Raw genomic sequence first — 22233 nt, 5'->3', positions numbered from 1 at the left:
CCACATCCCCTATATTCTCTATGTACCTTTTCTGTATTCTAAACCCCTTGTGAAGATAAAATGAAAAAAATCAGGTACTGGGGAAATATACAGAAGAAAATGTCACAGTATATACAAGACAACCGATCTTACCATAATGAAAGTCAAAATGTCTAAATGAAATTTATTTTAATTTACTTTTTTAATTTATTGGTTACATTTTTTAACTATTTCATTTTCTCATTAATTTTATTTGGTTCTTTTGTTAGCTTTATCTTTGGATGGGTTTTCTTTCTTTTTTTTTTCACAGTTTTCAATTTTTTTATCTTTTCTAATTGGCTTTGTGTTGGCCAGTGCTCTTCTTCAGGTTTTGGACCTCTTATCAACATGATCACCACGAGGGGAAAATGAAGTGAAGGGTCCTCTCTGTCCTTTCAGAGTTTGTGTCTTGTCTTGAGCCTGAGCTTGCTAGTGACCTTAAGAATTCTCCAGTTTCCGGGAACTTGAATGCTTCCTCTACTCCCTAAGTAGACTTTCTTCCCCTCCAGAGAACTCTATTGCATGACTTAATGCAGGTAATCCTTTTGCTTCAGGCTGTTTTGAGTCCATTGTTTCTTTTTTTTTTTGTCTTTATTTATTTTTTTAATGTTACATTAAAAAAATATGAGGTCCCCATATACCCCACACCACCCTCACCCCAAGCACCTCTGCACCTCATGGTCAATGGTCCACACCATAGCCCACACTCTCCCACAGTCCACCCAGTGGGCCATGGGAGGACATACAATGTCCAGTAACTGTCCCTACAGCACCACCCAGGACAACTCCAAGTCCCGAAAATGGCCCCACATCACATCTCTTCTTCCCACTCCCTGCCTCCAGCAGCCACCATGGCCACTTTTACCACACCAATGCCACATTTTCTTCGATTACTAATCACAATAGTTCATGAATAGAACATCAGTAAGTCCACTCTAATCCATACTCTATTCCTCCATCCTGTGGACCTTAGAATGGTTGTGTCCATTCCACATCTATATCAAGAGGGGGCTTAGATTCCACATGGATGCTGGATGCAATTCTCCTTTCAGATGTAGGCTCTCTTGGCTCCATGGTGTGGTGGTTGACCTTATTCACCTCCATGTTAGCTGAGTGGAGTAAGTCCAATTAACCAGAGTGTAGGAGTTGCAAGATTGTTGAGGCTCAGCGCCTGACTATCACATGGTCAGTCCAGAGATTTAGGTACCCTGGGTATACATTAAACCCCAGCACCAACTATAGTTCTGGTAAAAGTAACAGGAGAGACTTGTGGACAAAGATCACATCTGAGTCCAGCTCCATCACACAGAAACACAAACTCCAAAGTAGGGCCAAATGACATGGCACTGAACTCCATCTGCCATGACCATAGAACCTGTGGGTCTCTGTAGCCCTCAGAAGAACCAATACCTGGGATTTTATCTACTTTAGCTGTCCCTGGGACTCTGCTCAGGTGTGCATAAGGGCAATCCCTCTGATAACCTCCCGGCTCCTTTTGGAGACTCATAGCCAAATAAACTCATTTGTCCTTTCCATTTCCCCCTTGATTCAGGTCAAAAAATAACTCCTGGTATTATATGTAGGCTGAGATATCCTGCTGGTCCGAGTTCAATCTTTAATTCAAGGTCGCTTTCTAGTTACATCATCAGCTGGTACTTGGTAGTAATCCCTCTGCACCAGGGAGGCTCATCCCCAGGAGTCATGTCCCATGCTGGGGGGAAGGCAAGACATTTACATGATGACTTTGACTTTGAGACTGGCCACATTTTCGCAATACAGAGGCTCTCAGGAGGTAACTTTTAAGCACCCTGCAGCTCTAGGCCTTATTCTTGTTTCAGGTGCACAGGCTCACAAGCATAGTCATTATTATCAAGGGCTTATTGTTGGACCTTCCTTCTTTTTTGGTCTTTGCCATTGCAGTTGGGGGATTGTTGCTTTTTGGATGGGTTTACAATCACAGAAGGGTCACAACAGTGGCAGCACAGAAGGGTCACAACAGTGGCAGCAGAGGACCACTGGTGTTGCGTGTCAGTTAAGAGGGAATGCATTGGAGTGGATTCACCTGAGACATGACTCTAAAGCATATAAATATGTTCAACTGTTCATGGGGCATTGCCTCAGTGGGTAAAGATCCATACTGTAACCAAAAGAATATTAACTTCCCATCATGGGGAACTTTGCTACATTTTCTAATAAGACAGCAAGAATTCCCTGAGTGCAAGGACTGGTCTAGGGAAGGAAGACAGACCATTACACCAGGCCCTTGATATTTTTGATTGTACATATGAACCTTTTTATTCAGTGCCCTCACCATTATTATTTTATTGTCTTTTTTAAAGATAAATAGATCACACAAAATGTTATGTTAAAAACACAAGAGGTTCCATATACCCCATGTCCCACTACCCACCCCCAACTCCTCCCACATCAACGTCCCCTTTCATCAGTGAGGCGCATTCATTGCATTTGTTGAATACACCCTGTAGCACTGCCACTTCCACATAGAACATAGTTTACATTGTAGTTCACACACTCCCCCAGTCCATTCAGTGGGTTATGGCAGGATAAACAATGCCTGCAATATCATTCAGGACAACTCCAAGTTCCAAAAATGCCCCATATCACACCTCTTCCTCCCTCTACCAGCCCTCAGCAATTCCTGTGGCCATCATCTCACAATAATGATACCATTTGTTCCATTGCTAGAATCACAAAAGTTCTATAGTAAAATACCAGCAAATTCACTTCAATCCATATTATATTCCTCCATCTTGTGGACCCTGGGATGGAGTGGACATCACCATCCCTTGCTCTTTTATTGTTGATTTGTATGATTTCTAAATATAGAATGGAAATCAAACCCTTATTGGACACATGGCTTCCAAATATTTTCTCCCATTGAGTGGGCTTGTCTTTTCACTTTATTGATAAATTCCTTTGAATCACAAGTCTTTAATTTTGAGGAGGTCCCATTTATCCATGTTTTCTTTCATTGCTCTTGCTTTTGGTGTAAAGTTTAAAAATGTGCCACAGAACACCAGATCTTGAAGACGTTTTCCTACATTTTCATCTAAGAGTTTTATGGTTCTTGCCTTTATAGGTAGGTCTTTTAACCATTTTTAGTAAATTTTTCTATATATGTGGTGTGAGGTAGGAGTTCTCTTCCTTTCTTTTGGCTGTGGCTATCCAGTTCTCCCAGCACCATTAACCAAATAAACTGTTCTGCCTAAGCTGGGTGGATTTGACAGGCTCATCAAAAATCACTTTACCATAGACAGGAGGGTCTTTCTTTGAACCTGTATTGGTCTATGGGTCTGTATGCCAATATCATGCTGTTTTTATGACTGTAACTTGGTAATGTGATTTAAAGTCCAGAAGGGACAGTCCTCCAACTTCGCTTTTCTTTTTTAAGATGTTTCTGGCTATTTGGGGTTTCTTACCCTTCCAAATAAATTTGATAATTATGTTTTCCATTTTTAAAATGCTGGTGGGATTTTTATTGGGATTACATTGAATCTGTATATCAATTTGCATAGAATTAACACCTTAATGATATTTAGTCCTCCAATCCATGAGCATGGAATATTTTCCAATTATTTAGGTTTTTTAAAAATTTCTTTTAAAATACATTGTAGTTTTCTGCATTCAAGTACTTTACATCCATTGTTTATTCCTAAATGTTTGATTTGTTTATTTGTTATTGTTAGTGAATTTTTTCCTTATTTCCTCCTCAGATTGTGCATTAGAACTACAGAGAAACACCGCTAATTTTTGCATATAGTTTTTGTATCCTGACACTGTACTGAAATCGTTTATTAACTTTAGCAGCTTTCTTGTAGATTTTTTAGACTTTCTAGGTATAAGGTCATATGAATAGAGAAAATTTTAAATCTTCCTTTCTGATTTGGATGCATTTATTTCTTTTTCTTGCCTGATTGCTCCAGGTAGAATCTCTACCATTATATTGAACAGTGGTGACAGTGGGCATTGTCTTGTTCATGATATCACTGGGAAAACTTTCAGTGTTTTACCATTGATCCCAATGTTAGCTGTGGGTTTTTCATATATGACCTTTATCATGTTGAGAATGTTTCTTTTAGTTCCTATCTTAGATAATATTTTTATCAAGAAAGTATGCTGTACTTTGTCAAATGCCTTTTCTGCATCAATCAATAGGGTCATATTATTTTTCTTATTTGATTTATCAATTTGGTATATTATGCCAACTGATTTTCTTATGTTGAACAAACCTTGCATAGCTGGTATAAAATCCACTTGATCATGATGAATAATTCTTTTAATGTTTGTTGGATTTGTTTAGCAAGTATTTTGTTGAGGATTTTTGCATCTTATGTATTAAGGGAATGATTCTGTAATTTTCTTTTTTCATAATATCTTTATCTGAGTTTGGTTTTGGGTGATATTGTCTTCATATCTTTGTATTTTTTAATGTATGTAACATGTGGAAGTGAATATGCCTATGCTTAGAAAAAAGCTTGAAAGAACAACCATTAAAATGTTAATAAGTATTTATTGCCAAGCTTGTGTATGACTTAAATTTAATATTTTTTCTTTATATATATTTTCTAAAATCAACATGCATTATTTGTGAAATTATAACCTTTTAAAGCCAACATTGTTTCATTGCCATCAGTTAAAAATAATTCTACTCATTTGATTCTAACACACCACATTATGATAAGCAAAGAAATACAATGAAAATGTTCATTTTCAAAGTAGGAGCATAAAGTAAGAATTATGAAATGAATTTAGCTGCTATCATGTGTTGAAAGTAAACTAATAGATTTCAACCTTATTATCTACTCTGTAATATTATTTCCTTTGATTATTTTAATTTTTTTATTTTTTATTTTTTATTTTATTTTTTTATGATTATTTTAATTTTTTAAAACTGTGTTTTATAGCTACAAGACCGAACTCAATTCAGTGACAAAGACTTAACCACCCTTAAGAAGTACTGGGACAACGGCATGACTAGCCTGGGATCTGTTTGTAGAGAGAAAATTGAAGCAGTTGCAACTGAATTAACTGTTGACTGTGAAATAGTTCGGGTAAGATATTTTCCACGATTTTCATACCATGGCTGAGTAATATAAATTAATGCTTTTTAAAAAACTACATAAGACACTGCAAATGATACCATCGATAAAGTAAAAAATACAGCCCACATAATTACAGAAAATACTTGCAAATTATACACTCAATAAGTGACTTATATCCAGATTTTGTAATGAACTGCTACAATGCAATAACAAAATGGCTTATATTCCAGTTAAAAATAGGGAAAAGATCCGAGTAGTCTTTTTTCCAAAAAATAAATAAATAAAAGTAACAAATTCAATATAATTATTCATTAGGAAAGTGCAAATCAAAACTAAAACGAGATACCACTTCAGAGTCATAAGATGATGAATAAAAGTGATAATAGCAAATGTTGGTTAGGTTGTAGAGAAATTGGAATGCGTATACAATGATGGTAGGAATATAAAATATTTTAGCCACTTTGAAAATCAGTCTGGTAGTTTCTTAAAAGTTTAACACCATATGAACCACAAATTCACTCTTATGTGTATACACAAGATAATTGAAAATATATTTTCACACAAATATCTGGACAAGGATGTTCATAGCAGCACTAAGTACAGTAGTCAAAAGATTAAAACAAGAAGGGAATTGTGGGAATATTTCATCAGTTTAGCAGATAAGACTCTGTGCTCTCACAAAAACAACAGAGAAAGAGCCTAAAGCTTCCAGAGGGACCTGATTTGGGTGTCAGCTGATCAGGACAGTGCTTCAAAATTCCCCGAAGGGTGAGAGACAGAGAGACAAAGTCAAACAACAAACTGTGAGTTACTGAACCTCCACCAACCCAGAGATATTCAGTGGTGTTAACACCTCTAGTGCATTGAAGCTGACAGTAATGGATATCTTCCTTACTGCCGGCTGTAATAATGATAAAGGGAAGGAACGTTGGGGAGGCGTCTCCTGAGTGAATTTGGTTGGCAGAGTCCACTTTGAATTTTGGCTCTGATCAGGTATAAACAAAGCATTCCAACTGAGATAAGCCTCTGTTGAAATACGTGCCAACAAGTGCCACCCGCTGGCCAGTCAGGAAATTACATGGACAGAAACTGCTTTTAGAGCACTCTTTAGCCCACCCCTGGAAGAAAGCGTGCACCCCATTAGTGGGTCCCTGACACACTTTTTGAAAACTTAAGATGGGCAGTTTTAAAGACTTAAGATGAGTTGAACCAAATATAAAATAGCTGTGATAAAATAATAACAATAAGCGAGAGAGATAAATGGTCCATTATAGTAAATTCACCAACATGTCAGATGCCTAGACATCAGCAAAAACTTCCAAGCCATATTAGGAAACAGGAAGAGATGGCCCAACCAAAGCAACAAACCAAATATCTTGAAGAGATACAGGATTTAAGACAATTAATCAATGATAATCACACTGCTGTCCTAAATCAATTTAAAGAATTTAAAGAAAATATGACTAAATCAATAAAGGATATTAAGACACTGGGTGAGCATAAAGAACAACTTGAAAGTCTGTAAAGAAAAATAACAGACCTTATGGGAACGAAAGGCATGATGGATGAGATTAAACATACATTAGAGGCTCATAAGAGCAGATTTGAATTGCTTGAAGACAGAACTAGTGATTTTGAAAACAGAGCATTGGAACTGGAAAAGATAGGAGGCCAGAAAGAGAAGAGAATGGAAAAAAAATGAACAGGGTCTCAGGGAATTGAGTGACAACACAGAATGCAAAAATATGTGCATTATTGGCATAACAGAAGGAGAATAAAATGGAAAAGGGGCAGAAAATATATTTGAGGAAATAATGACTGAAAACTTATCTACCCTTATAAAAGACATAAATATCAATATCCAAGAAGGACGACACACTCCAAACAGAATAAACTTGAATAGATATCCCCTGAGACACTTACTATTCAGAATGACAAATATCAGATATTAAGGGAAAATTGTAAAAGCAGCATGAGAAAAGCAAAGCATCACATACAATGATACCTTGGTAAGATTAAGTGCTGACCTCTCATAAGAAACCATGGAGGAGAGAAGAAAGTGGTATGTTGTATTTAAGGTATTGAAAGACAAAAACTGCCAAACAAGAATTCTGTATGTAGCAAAGCTGTCCTTAAAAAATGTAGGGCAGTTCAAAGTCTTCACAAACAAAACTGCCTTCACAAGACAAACAAAAATTGATAGAATATGTTACCAAAGACCAAAATTACAAGAGATACTAAAGCATGTGCTGCCACCTGAAAGGTAAGAACAAGGGTGAGAGATTTGGAGAACAGTGTAAAAATTAAGAATATTAGAAAGGGTAAAAAAAAATAGATTGTAGTATGATATAAAGACTGAAAGCCAATGGTCAAAATGGATGAAGTAAGTAAAGTCTTTACAGATATAACACTGAATGCCAATGGCTTCAACTCTCTGATTAAAAGATACATGACCCATCTATATGTTGCCAAGAAGAGACTTAACTCAGATGTAAGGACACAACCCGGTTAAAAGTGAAAGTTTGGAAAATGTGTTCCATGCAAACAATAACCAAAAAAGAGTTGGAGTAGTGCTGTTAATATCATACTAAATAGATTTCAAATGCAAAAAAAAAAGTTGTAAGGTATGAATAAGATCCTTACAGAAAAATAAAACAGGCAAATCACCAAGAAGAAATAACTATACTAAATATTTATGCACCTAAATTGAGTGCCCCAAGATACATGAGATAAAATTTCAAAACTGAAGGAAGAAATTGATGTCTCTACAGTAAGAGTTGGAAAATTCAATACACCACTCTCAGTATTGGAAAGAACATCTGGACAGAGGATAGATTAAAAAACAGAGAACTTGAAAAATATGATAAAAGATCTAGATCGAAAAGACTATGTATAGAGTGTTATTCCCCAAAACAGCAGGATATAAATTATTTTCAAGTGTTCATGGATCCTTCTCCAAGATCAACCATATGTTGGGTCACAAGACAATCTCAATAGATTTAAAAAGCTTGAAATTATATAAAACACTTTCTTTGATCATAGCAGAATGACACTGGAAATCAATAATAGACAAAGGGAAAACTCATAAATATATGGAGATTAAACATCACACTCTTAATCAGTGAGTCAAAGAAGAAATTTCAGGAAAATTCAGCAAATATCTTGAGATGAATGAATACAAGACCACAACATGTCTAAACCTATGGGACACCACAAAGGCAGTGCTGAGAGGGAAATCTATAACCCTCAATGCTTACATTAAAAGAAGAAAGAGCTAAAATTGAAGATCTAAATGCACACCTGAAAGAACTAGGAAAAGAACAGCAAACTAATCCCAGTCCAAGAAGGAAAAAAAATAGTAAAGATCAGAGCAGAAATCAATGAAATAAGAACAAAAAAAAAGAGAATCAATAAAACCAAAAATTGGTTCTTTGAGAAAATAAACAAAATCAACAAACCCTTAGCTAGACTGAGAAAAAAAAAAGAGAGAAGACAAAAATAAATAAAATAAGAAAAGAGAGGGAGGACATTACCAATGACCCCATAGAAATAACAGAGGGATCATAAGAGGATACTAAGAACTAGAAAATGTAGATGGGATGGACAAATTCCTGGAAAGACAGGAACCACCTATATTGACTTTAGAAGAAATAGAAGACCTCAGCAAACCAATCACAAGTAAAGAAATTGAAACTGTCATAAAAAACCTCCTGTAGATGAAAAGTCCTTGACCAGATAACCTTCACAGGTGAATTCTCCAAATCATTCAAGGATGAATATCAATCTTGCTCAAGTTCTTCCAAAAAAAATGGGCAGGAAATAATGTTACCAAACTCATTCTATGACGCAAACCTTACTCTAATACCAAAACAAGATAACGTACTACAAAAAAAAAATTACACACCAAAATCTCTAATGGATAAAGATGCAAAAATCCTCAACAAAATACTTGCAAACAGAATCCAAAATCACACTGAAAGAATTATACAACACAATCAATTGAATTTTATCCCTGGTATGCAAGGGTGGTTCAACACAAGAAAATCTATTAACGTAATAACCACATTGACAAATGAAAGAAGAAAAATCACAGAATCCTCTTGATTGATGCATAAAAGGCATAAAAGGCATTTGACAATATACAGCATCCTTTCTTGATGAAAAACCCTCAAAAAATAGAAAAAGAAGGAAGCTTTCTCAATATGGTAAAGTGCATAAATGAAAAACCTACAACTAATATTGTACTCAACGGAGAAGTACTGAAAGCCTTCAGAGGTGATCAGGAACAAGACAAGGTTGCCCACTGTCACCAGTATTACTTAATATTGTGCTGGAAGTTACAGCTAGAGCAACTAGGATAGACAAGGATATAAAAGGCATTCAAATCAGAAAGGAAAAAGTAAAGCTTTCACTATTTGCTGATATCATGGTCCCATATCTAGAAAATCCTGAAACATCCACAACAAAACTACCAGAATTAATAAATGAGTTCACTAATGTGGTGGGATACAAGATTAATGCATGACAACCAATAGCATTTCTATACAATATTCATGTGGATTCTGAGAAGGAAATGAGGAAAAAAATCTATTTGTATTAGTGATTAAAACAATCAAATATTTAAGGTTAACTTAAACAAGGACATAAAAGACCTGTATTCAGAAAACTACAAAACATTCCTAAAAGAAACTGAAAAAGACTTAAATAAATGGAAGGACATTCCATGTTCATGGATCAGAAGACTAAATATCATTAAGATGTCATTTCTATCCAAAATGATTAACAGATTCAAGTCAATCCCGATAAAATCCCAACAGCCTTTTTCTTTGTAGAAATCAGAAAGCCAATAATCAGATTTATTCAGAGGATAAGAGACCTTGAACAGCAAAATGGGTCTTAAAAATGAATGAAGTTGTGGACTCTCACTTCCTGATTTTAAAGCATATTACTTTGCTACAGTGGTAAAACCTCATGGTACTGGCATAAGGGCAGACACATTGCCCAATGGGACCAAAATGAGAACTTAGAAATTGACCCTCACATCTACAGTAGAGCAATTTTTTACAAGGCTGTTAAGCTCACCCAGCTGTGCCAGAAGCGTCTATTCAGTAAATGGTGATGGGAAAATAGGATAGCCACATCCAAAAGAAAGAAAGAGGACCCCTATCTTATACCATATAAAAAATAACTAAAAATGGATCAAGGACTTAAATATAAAAACAACAACCATAAAACTCTGTAGAAATTACATCTTATTGATGAATTCCAAAAAGAAATATTGGATTATGTTTGTAAACTGATCTTTTCCTCTGGGCATATTAGATTATATGTGATTCAAAATGTCATGATGATGGGAACGAGTGTTGTTGGGGGGGGGGGAGAGGGGGGGGTGGGGGGGTGGGGTTTAATGGGACCTCACATATATATTTTTAATGTAATATTATTACAAAGTCAATAAAAAATAAAAAAATTAAAAAAAAAAAAGTCTACTTGATTAAGAAATTATGTAAACCTCTTATGCCAGTAGGGTGTTGAGTCCCCAGTCTTTTGTGAGTGGGGCCTCACAGATGAAAGGCATAGCAACGAACAGAGTTAAGGGTTCTTAATGTTGGAGTTTTGATGTGGGAGTTGGATGCTGGCCTTTAGCTGAAGACACAGGGAGAGAAACAGAGCCATGCACATGATAGTCTTCAGTTGACCTTGTAGAGAAAATAGAGAACCTAAGCCCAGAGGAACCAAGGAGGCTGAACCCTTGCCGGCAGGTGGAGAGGAGCCACTGGAGGCCTCTGCGACTTCTCTCGGTGGCTCTGAGGTGTGGAGGGCACGCGAGACTTAGGAAGGAATCGCGGAGACAGGCTGATGGCACAAGTCTGGTTTATTGTGGGAGGGGATATGGTTTTTATAGGATTAGGGACTACGTGGAGTGATTTGATAGGTGCAGGTGGGTACTGCCTTCTGATAGGTGATCGTAAGTGGTTGCTAGGCAGAGGGCTAGCTGAGAGGTTTGGAATGGGGGAGGGGAGAGGGGAAGTGAGAGCCGACCAGCTGTTAGGCTAGGCGGGAGATAGCGGGAGGCGACCGTTATTGATATCTCTGGCCCGGGTAGGCTGAGGGCGCTTCGCCCGTACCAGGCTGAGGGCATGATCGCCCATTCCAGCCACCCTGAACTGCGGCTCCAGGCTGTGCGCACGCCTGTTGCCAGGTCGGCTTAGTAATGTTGGTTCGCACTCCCATATCTCCCCCTCTGTTTTTAATAGCCGGTCAGAGCTCTCGGTGGGGGGCTTTGAGGGGAATGTGGCAGGTGGGGGGCTTTTTGGGCTTCTGTGGCTGGCGAGGTTGTCAGCTGTGCTGACAGGGTCTCGGCTCGGCGGTGTCGGTTGTGGGGAGTCATTGGTACCGGACCTGCGGGGCTAGACTGGTGACAGAGTTAATCTGGACCTTGACGAGCCAGACAATCCGTTTGATGATCCATGGTCCTAGGGCTAACAGGAGGATAAGGGTGAGGAGCGGACCCAGGAAGGGGAGAAAGTAAGAAAGGATTCCACTGGGCAGCCCCCAAGAGAAGGACCATCCGGCATCTCGTTCTAGCTTCCTTTTGCGGAGGCCTTCTCTAACCTGCGCGAGATTGTGGCGGATGAGGCCAGAGTGGTTGGCATAGAAGCAACATTCTTCCCCCAAAGCTGTGCAGAGCCACCCCTATTTAAGGAAGAGGAGGTCTAGGGCTCTGCAGTTTTGGAGAACGACCTCGGATAGAGAGTTGAGAGATTTTTCAAGGTGGGCTATGGAAGTTTCAAGGCGGGCTATGTCTTCATCGACAGCCTGACTAAGGGTAGAAGAAGAACTATCTTGGAGGCCGAGAGCTGTGGCCCCAGTTGCAGCATGAGCAAGACCTAGAAGAGTAGCAATTGTTACGGCAGTGAAGACCTCTCATTTTCGTTCGTACTGCGGGGGGCTGTAGCGCTGCCAGAAATCAAGGAATTGGTTACTGTTATGAAAGAGAATGCGGGGGACAATGAGAACAAGCAGACAGGTTTCGTTGGTGGAGTTAAGGGTTTGGACATTGAGATATGGAGTGAGGCCGGAGGAGGAACATAGCCATTTTGCATTATTAGGGGGAATTAGGAACTTGGTGGTTGCATTAGGGCTTCAGCTTAGGTTGCAAAGGGATTGCATGGAGGGGGGAAAGTTGCCTCCAATTTTTACTATGCAGAGTCCAGTTTGTGAGACTGACTGGAAGGTGAGTCCCACCTTTGTTTGGTTCCAGTTGCAAGAGGCAGCAGTGGTGTCTGGGGAGGCACGATAGGACTTCCCACTGGGAGGCATAAGAAGTGGGGAAGCAGGAGACCTCGGCGCCGGAGTCGACAGTGCCCTGGAACCATCGGCCATCCACCCGTAGGTGGAGGGAAGGCCGCTCCCTGTGTATGGGGAGGGCCCACATCAGGGTTTTGGCAGGCAGGGAAGGGCCTCTTGGGTTGGGGGCTGAGGCCTGCCCCCCCTGGAGTTTAAAGGCTGGCCAGCAGCGGTGGAGCGAGCTTTGCAATCCCGTGCCCAATGATAGCCCCACCCACACCGGGGGCAGGGCGTGGCCGGCCCTCCGAGTTTTCGGGGAGGCGCAGGGGGGCCACTTGAGCGCACTCCCGGGCGAAGTACCCGGACTCACCGCACCGAAAGCAGCCAGAGTTGAGTGCAAGGGCCTGCGCAAATGAGGTGGTCATATCAGTGACCGCCTGGTTAATATCTTTAATCCAGTAGTGAATGCCCTTCTCCTTTACAGGGAGTAGGGCCTGTTTACAGGCAGCAGAGGCTCCCTCTAGGATGAGCTTGTGGGCCAGGGCCTGGCGGGCTTGATCATCCGTGACCTTGCGCTCGCAAGTCTCGAAAACCCGCGAGACGAAGGCAGCAAAGTCCTCGTCCTTTTTTTGGGTTAGGCGGGTAAACTTCTCTGCCTTGATGGCGGAGCAGTTGCGGAAAGCGCGCAAAGCCACCTCCCGGAGCTGGAGCCAGAAGCCAGCCGGGGCGTTAGTGTACGCTGTGGGGAGGGTGAATTGCCCCGTACCTGTGAAGGCCTCTGCCGGGTGGTGGACCCCAGCGCGGCGGTTTTCCGTGACCTGAAGCTCGGCCTGGGCGTGGAAGTGGGCCCGCCAGTCAATGAACTGGCCCGGGGACAGGATGGCCCGTGCGAGGGCAATCCAGTCAAAGGGAATGCATAGCTGCATGGAGATCTCTTCGAGCAGCTGCTGAGCATAAGGACTCCCTAGACCATCCTCCTTGACGGCCGCTCGGAGGCGCTTTATTTCGCTATGCTTGTGGGGGTACCAGAGGAGCGGTCTCGGGGGGGTGGGGACAACATTCAAGGGAAAGCAGGCGGCAGGCATGGGGAGCTCCAGGGAGGGGTGGGCGTCCGAAAAGGGGAGGCCCCAGTGGGCAGCAGTAGGCAGGGGGGGGTTCCACGGGTTAGGGGCGACAGTGGTGGGAGCGGTGGGGGGGGCGCCCTGCCAAGATGGTGGCGCGGTGGGGGGAGCAGGAGCAGCCGTGCCGGACCAAGATGGCAGAGCAGGAGGCGGAATAGGAGGTGGGGCAGTGGAGGCAGGAAAGGAGGGGTAGATAGGAGGTGGGGCAGCAGAGGCAGGAAGGGAGGGGTAGCCCCACTTCCCCTTCTCAGCTGGGGAAGAAGGCGGAAGCGCACCATGTTGCAGAGGAAGGGAAGAAGAAGGGGGGAGTGCGCCATCTTGCGAGGGGCGTTGTGGGGGTGGAGAAGAATCACTGTTTAAGACCTTGCGAGGCAGTGGTGGGCTGGGGGGGGAATCGAGGGCATTATTGAGCTGAGAAAGGAGCGAAGTGGAGTCCGGGGTATCATCCCCCTCATTGCTGCCATCAGGACAAGAGACCTCGCAAGCGTGGGACGCCGCGGGAGGCGCGGCGCCCTGGAGGCAGGCCCAGATGGCGACGAGGGTGGGGACGAGGCCGGGGAGGAACCGCTTGCGCTCGTGCTCCATAGCATTGGAGACGCGGTCGATGAGGATGCGGTAAGTTTCGGGGTCCCAGAGGTGGCAGGTAGTCAGCCACGGGTTAAAGGGGAGTAGGAGGTCCCAGTAGGCCTGCAGCTGCCTCACGGAGACGCGGCGCTTGCGGGTTTCAAGAAGGCCAGCGATGGCCTGCACCTGCGGGGCCTGGCGGGAGGAGAGACGGCCACCCATATCTTACTAGAAGAGTAGAAAAAGGAGGGGGAGAGCGAACAGGAACGCGAGGAAAAGGAAGAGAGTGAATAGAGGGCGGGAGCTGCAGAAGAGGAGAGCCAGGAACAACGCGCACAGGGGTAAGAGAAGGAGACAGGGGAAAAGCTGGCTGGGGCTCATGGGTGTCCAGTCTACTAGAAGAGGGTGAGGGCCAGTGGGGGTAGGGAGAGTGATGGGCCACCAAGTTACGGAGCGAGGTGGCCGAAGTCCTTACCTGCTTCCAGGCGGTTGGTGGTGCTTGGCCCCACGCTGGGGCGGGGGAAAGGGCTGGGGACCCTTACCTTCGGAGCGTCTCTGTGGTGGGGTTGCTCAGCCCCACGTTGTGCGCCAGTTGCCGGCGGGTGGAGAGGAGCCGCTGGAGGCCTCTGCGACTTCTCTTGGTGGCTACGAGGTGTGGAGGGCGCACGAGACTTAGGAAGGAATCGTGGAGACAGGCTGATGGCACAAGTCTGGTTTATTGTGGGAGGGGATACGGTTTTTATAGGGTTAGGGACTACATGGAGTGATTTGATAGGTGCAGGCGGGTACTGCCTTCTGATAGGTGATCGTAAGCGGTTGCTAGGCAGAGGGCTAGCTGAGAGGTTTGGAATGGGGGAGGGGAGAGGGGAAGTGAGAGCCGACCAGCTGTTAGGCTAGGCGGGAGATAGTGGGAGGCGACCGTTATTGATATCTCTGGCCCAGGTAGGCTGAGGGCGTGATCGCCCATTCCAGCCACCCTGAACTGCGGCTCCAGGCTGTGCGCACGCCTGTTGCCGGGTCGGGTTAGTAACGTTGGTTCGCACTCCCATAAACCCTCAAAGACATTGGCAGCCATATTTCTCCAACACATGAATATAAACTTGGGTGAGGAAAGTTAATTGCACTTTATGGCCTGCTTTTTGTAAATTACTATCCCAAATAAATATCCTTTATAAAAACCAACCAATTTCTGGTATTTTGCATCAGAACCCCTTTGACTAATACAGAGTTTGGTACTGAGAGTGGGGTAGTGCTTTTGCAATTACCAAAAAGCTGGAATGGTTTTATAAATAGGTAATGGGTATTTTTTGGAGGCATTGTGAGATGCTTGGAAGAAAAACTTACAATGTTAAAAGAGATGGTTGATAGCAATATGGATGCCAAAGAGACTTTTTATGATACCTTAGAAGTAAATGATGAAACTATTTGAAACTGGAAGAAAGGGTATCCCTGTTTTAAAGTTGCAGAGAATTTAGCAATATTAACTCCTGGTGTTTTATGGAAGGCATAATTTGAAAATAGTGAACCTGGCCATTTAGCTGAAAAAAATTTCCAAACTAAACCCAGAGAATGTGGCTTGGCTTCTGCTTGCAGCTTATAGCAAAATGCTAGATGAGAGAGATATGCTGAGATCTCAACTATAAGGCAAAAAGAAAAAGGAAAATGATTATGGAAATTCCAAGCTTCTGTAAATCAATCTCCCAGATGAAAGTACCCTATTGGAGGACTTAATTAAACGTAGCACTGGAAAATCAAGATTGAAGATGCAGTTATCTATGAAAGACTTGAGGAAAGTCTTACTGTCTGATGGCTTGGACCCTTGCTTCCTGCATGCTAAACCAACAAGGTTTTGAGAGAGCAGTATGAGCAAAAGCACTGTCAGCCTGGGGAAAAAAAAGCACATGGAAAGGAGAGCCTAAAGGAGAAACAGCTTGAAAAGGAAAACCATGGAAGTTGAAATCTGGAATTTAGGACATCACCTTGGGACAAGAGAGGAACCCTACCCAAGTGTACAGGGAGGGTGAGCTTGCCCCAGCAGTTGAAGAGGGTGGATGTTCCTGTCTGATGTTCTGGGAGAGTTTGGCTGCCCCAGGGTACAGAGAGGGTGGAGCACATTCCCCAAGGATTAGGGGAGGTAAGGTTCATGCGCCACAGGTCTGAGAGGGGTGGGCCTGTCCCCCAAAGGTTAGGGAAGGTCAGGGCATCAACTCATTGCTCTGGGAGGGTTGAACCAGTATGCCAAAGTTTAGGGAAGGCCAGGTGGTCAATTCATTGCTCTGAGGGGTTGAGTCTGTATGTCAAAGGTTAGAGGGAATGTTGTCTTCACATCACTGTACTAGGGAAGTTAAAACTCTAACCAGGGAGGCAGGGCAAGATGGCATCTGAGTGAGTGCACCTTATGGTCTCTCCTGAGAAGAAGCAGCCAAGTGGGGTTGGAGTCTTGCTGGAGTGGGCTGTCTTGGGGGATTGTAGGGCAGAGAGTGTGTGGACATTGATTTGGAGAGAGAGTGGTGGAGGTGGTGCTTGCTAAAGGTAGAATTACTGCAGTTTACAAGTATAGAGGTCGGAAGCTATGGGCTGGAGGGAACTTTCCCCCTGGGGCTGGCAGCCACGGTGTTTCCTGAGAACTGTCATTTGTGCGGTGGTGTCCCTGGGCCCTGTGGTCCCTGGATACATGGTCCCCAGGTCAGTGTCCCCTGAGCCCCCATAACCCGTATTCCACAGACCTACATGCCCTGGGACTGCAGAGCACTGGATTTCCCTTTCCCAAGTCCAGTGCTCCCAGAAGCCAGGGATTGCCTCAGCCCTCCGGGTTTGGACTGACTACATGGGTGGGAGGGATTCAGTGAGGGGTGAAGTGGAGGGTCTGGCTAGTGCGGGTTTGATTTTCTGGTGTTTCCCCCCCCCCCTTTTTTTTTCTTTTCTTTCTTTTCTTTTTTTGCACTTGGAGGAGCATACTGGCTGGCATGGGGAGAGTCTGGGAAGAGAGGAGTGGCAAATCTGCTGAGAAAGTCCAATTCACCCAAATACCCTGGGATAGGAAACTTGGCCTGGGAGAAGGTGGAGTCAGAAAATCAACTAACCCTCTCATAGCACACCTAAAGGAGTGGGATTGTAGGAGGTGCTTTCCAAGCCTCCAGTAGCATACCTGGGGTTCCTGGTGAGATGTGGGTGCTCTCTCTCTGGAAATTAAGAGTCTTTGTTTCCTCTGTGGAGCTGATTCAACAAGAACCCACTTGAATCTCCTACAGGATCTCTCAGGCAGCTTTACTGCTGCCTGGGAGAGAGGGAAGTGAGGAAGGGAGAAAAGGGGGGAACATTATATCCTAAGTGTTTTATTTAACTACAAACAGGATTCCTTGCTTGAAACTTTCTCTAGTATGTGGTTGGTTTTTCCTTGTTTTTCCTTCCTCTTTATCCACCCAAGGCCCTTTTTTCTTTGTTTCTTTCTTTCTCTTCTTCTTTTTGCTACTTATTTCCCCACTCCCTTTTGTCCATTTTTTTTCCTCTTTCTTTCTTTCTCTTGTTTCTTATTCTTTTTACATTAGGTGCTGCAGGGAGAACCTCACATTTGCTGTATTTCCTCATCATCCATTTAATCTTTTCTCTGTGTATTGATATTGGCCACCAACACTATTCCCTTTCCTCTACATCTCTCTATCCTCTATCATTGATTGTTTCTCTTGCATTATACCTCTCTTTGTTTGTCACCCTATATTTTGAATTTTGTTAATAATATGTTTGTTATGTTTTCTGCCTTATATTCACTCTTTATATTATTGCCAACTCTTTTCTCTTTCCTCTCTCCTGAACACATGGGATTTTTAATTCACACTGTATTCCATCCCATATTCAGGTTACTGTCTCATTATATGTAGTCTACTTTTCTTACTGTTATAACTCTACATACCTTACACGAGTCTAATATCCATTCTCCTTTATCTCGCAGGGACCCTCTCTTAATATTTACTATCAATATGACTATTATTCATTTTCTTTTCTCACTTCTTTTGCTTTCTCTGGCCCTAATATTTTCCGTCAAGTGAACTTAGCCAACAAAAAGGAAATAGAATAAGAAGAATAAAGTGACAAAGAAAAGACTTAACACTCACACAAAATCAACTAATTAAACTCCAAACTAGACAAAGAAGCTAAGTAACTGAGGAAAACCGTCAAGATAAAATGATGACTAGACAGCAACAAAAAACTACAAACCAAACCAATAATCAGGAAAACATGGCTGAATCCAATGAACAAACTAAAAACCAGGAAGGGGAGCAGAACATTGGACAAGTAATTAAAGATCTCAGAACATATATGAGAGACCAACCTAATGAAGTACAGGAAGAGAATAAAATATGAAAAAAACACTTGGAGAGGAAATTGCAGACATACACAAAAATATGATAGATGTGATGGGGATGAAGACCACAGTTCAAGAAATCAAAAATACACTCTCAGCAAATAGCAGCAGATTAGAAGAGGCAGAGGAGAGAATTAGCATTATGGGAGACATTATATCTGAAATCAAACAGATAGTAGAACTGAACGATAAAAAGATAGAAAAAATCCAGCAAGGACTTAGGGAACTGAATGAAAATGGAAAATGCACAAACATACATACTATAGGCATCCCAGAAGGAGAGGAGAAGGGAAATGGGACAGAAGGGATGATGGAGGAAATAATGGCTGAAAACTTCCCAAATCTACTGAGAGAGATGGATGAACATATCCAGGAAGCACAACGCACCCCAAAAAGCATAAATCCCAACAGGTCTACCCCAAGACATATACTTTTCAAATTATCCAATGCTCAAGACAAAGAGAAAGTACTAAAAGCTGCAAGAGAAAAGAGAACCATCACATACAAAGTGCTGATTTCTCATCTGAAACCATGGAAGCAAGAAGACAGTGGTATGACATAGTCAAAGCACTAAAAGAAAAAAATATTTCCAACCAACAATACTCTATCCAGCAAAGTTAGCATTCAAAATTTATGGAGAGATCAAAATATTCACAGATAAACAGAAACTAAGGGAGTATGCCAACAAGAAATCAGCCCTCAAAGAAATAATAAAGGGAGATCTGCAGGAAGAAAGAAAACACAAGAGCAACAGAGTTGGAGGAGAGTGTAAAAGCAACTGAAAAGACAAAAACGGAAAAAAGAAAATAAAACAGAATATGACAAAAAAAATCCAAGAAAAATATGGCTAATATAAGTAATTCCTTGAAAATAATAACACTGAATGACAATGGATTAAACACACCTGTCAAGAGACTCAGACTGGAAGGTTGGATAAGGAAATAGGACCCATCTATATGCTGTCTACAAGAAACACATCTTAGACCCAGGGATTCAAGGAAGTTGAAAGTGAATGGCTGGAAAACCATCTTACAAGCAAACAGTAACTAAAAAGGGGCAGGAATAGCTATATTAATATCAGACAAAATAGACTTAAAATGCAAAACAATTGTGAGAGACAAAGATGGACACTACATATTAGTGAAAGGGATAATCTTTAAAGAAAAAAGAACAATCATAAACATTTATGCTCTAAACAAGGGTGCCTCCAAATACATGAGGCAAACACTGGAAAAACTAAGTGAAGGAATATATGTCTCTACAATTACAGTGGTGGATTTTAATACACCACTATCAACTTTGGACAGAACATCTCAAAAGAGAATCCATAAAGAAATAAAGACTTTGAACAATATGTTAGAGGAGGTGGACCTAATAGACATATAGAGAACATTACATCCAAATACAGCAGGATATACGTTCTTCTTAAGTGCACACAGATCATTCTCCAAGATAGACCACATGCTAGACCACAGAAAATGTCTCAATGAATTCAGGAAGATAGAAATCATACAAAATAATTTCTCTGACCACAGTGGAATGAAGCTGGAATTCTGCAAAGGCCAGAGACCCAGATTTAGCACCACAATTTGGAAGTTAAACAAAACACTGTTGGAGAAACAGTGGCTCGAGGAGGAAATCTCAAAAGAAATTAATAACTACCTTGAAACTAATGAAAATGATAACACAACATATCCAAAATTATGGGATGCATTAAAAGCATTACTGAGAGGAAAATTTATAGCCATAAATTCATACAACAAAAAGTAAGAAGGAGCTAAAATTGAAGAACTAAATGCACACTTTTAGGAATTATTTAAAAAACAACAAACTATCCCCAAAGGATGAAGAAAGAAAGAAATAACGAAGATCAGATCAGAACTAAATGAAATAGAAAATAAGGAAGCACTTGAAAAAATACAAAAAACTAAGAGCTGGTTCTTTAAGAAGATCAATAAAATTGGCAAACCCTTAGCTAGATTAACAAAGAAAAAAACAGAGAAGATGCAAATACACAAAATACGAAATGAGATATCATCAGTGATCCCAGAGAAATAAAGGCTATCATAAGAGGTACTTTGAAAAACTATATTCCAACAAAAACGACAATTGGGAGGAAATGGACAAATTCAGAGCAACATATAAGCAGCCTACATTGACAAAAGAAGAAGTTGATGATTTCAACAAACCAATAAAAGTAAAGAGAGAGAATCAGTCTTTAAAAACCTCCCAACTAAAAAAAGCCCAGGGCCAGATGGCTTCACAGATGAATTCTACAAAACATTCCAGAAAGAACTAACACCAATCTTGCTTAAACTTTTCAAAAAAATTGAAACAGAGGGAACATTGCCTAGCTCATTCTATTATGCCAAAATTACTCTAGTACCAAAGCCAAAAAAAAGACACCACAAGAAAGGAAAATTACAGACCAATCTCCCAATGAACCTAGATGAGAAAATTCTTAACAAAATACTTGCTAATTGTTCAACAACACATTAAACATATTATACACCATGACCAAGTGTGGTTCTTTCCTGGTATGCAAGGGTGGTTCAACATAAGAAAATAAATTAATGTAATACACCACATAAACAGATTGAAGGAAAATTCACATGTTCATATCTATAGATGCAGAAAAAGCATTTGACAAATTACAGCAGCCTTTCTTGATAAAAACACTGCAAAAGATCGGAATAGAATGAAACTTTCTTAACATGATAAAGAGTATATATGAAAAACCCACAGCTAACATCATTTAGAATGGTGAAATCCTAAAATCTTTCCCTCTAAGATCAAGAAGAAGACTAAAAAAAAAGTCTGGAGGCTTTCAGAAGGACTGCCCTTAAGCACAACTGCGCGGAGTCTAAGAGACAGATAAAGTAGATACAACCCCAGGTATTCGTTCCTTTGAGGGCTAAAGAGACCCACGGGTTCTATAGTCATGGCAGATGGGGTTTACTGCCATATCAGATGGCCCTTCTTTGGAGCTGGTGTTTCTGTGTGATGGAGTTGGACTCAGATGGGATCTCTTTGCACAAGAGTTTCATGCTACTTTACTGGAATTGTAGTTGGTGTTGGGGTTTAAGATATATTTAGGGGATTTGAATCTCTGGACTGACAATATGATAGCCAGGCCCTGAGCCCCAACAGACTTCAGCTCCTACAAACTGATTTATTGGACTCACCTCACTCAGCTAAGATGGAGTTGAAGAAGGACAACCACCACACCATGGAGTCTAGAGAGCCTACAACTGAAAGCAAGAGGATTGCATCCAGTACCCATGTGGAATCTGAGCCTCCTCTTGACATAGATGTGCAACGGACACAATCAATCCAAGGTCCACAGAGAAAAGGTGGCATTGGAGTGGGAAAAGTGGACATGGTGGCTGATGGGTATGGGGAATGGCAGGAAGAGATGAGAGGTGGAGGCGCGTTTGGGACTTAGAGTTGCCCTGGATGGTGCTTCAGGGGCAATCACCGGACATTGTAAATCCTCCCAGGGCCCACTGGATGGAATGTGGGAGAGTATGGGCCATGATGTGGACCATTGACCATGGGGGGCAAAGATTCCCAGAGATGTACTTACCAGGTGCAATGGATGTGTCATGATGATGGGAGTGAGGTTTGCTAGGGGGGGAGTGGTGGGGTGGGGGTGGTAGGGTTGAATGGGACCTCATATTTTTTTAATGTAATATTTTTACAAAATCAATAAAAAAATAAAAAATAAATAAAATTTAACACATACTGTAAAAAAAAAAAAAAAGAAGAGGACAAGGATGCCCACTATCACCCCTCCTATTTAACATAGTCTTAG

General features: G+C 41.6%; 1 protein-coding gene across 2 annotated transcripts in view; it reads left to right on the top strand.

Moving 5' to 3' along the window:
• Positions 1–22233, top strand: part of HDX (highly divergent homeobox) — a 352007-nt gene that overhangs the window by 149343 nt on the left and 180431 nt on the right. For both annotated transcript variants that reach the window (XM_012519830.3, XM_058292275.1), the window contains one exon: positions 4944–5090. In XM_012519830.3, coding sequence (XP_012375284.1) covers positions 4944–5090 — 147 coding nt within the window. The remainder of the gene's footprint in view (positions 1–4943; positions 5091–22233) is intronic.

This window comes from Dasypus novemcinctus, chromosome X, assembly GCF_030445035.2.
Source record: "Dasypus novemcinctus isolate mDasNov1 chromosome X, mDasNov1.1.hap2, whole genome shotgun sequence".
Taxonomy (NCBI): Eukaryota; Metazoa; Chordata; class Mammalia; order Cingulata; family Dasypodidae; genus Dasypus; species Dasypus novemcinctus.
The sequence above is the reverse complement of the archived record's forward strand: the minus strand, read 5'-3'. Positions and strand labels throughout refer to the sequence as shown.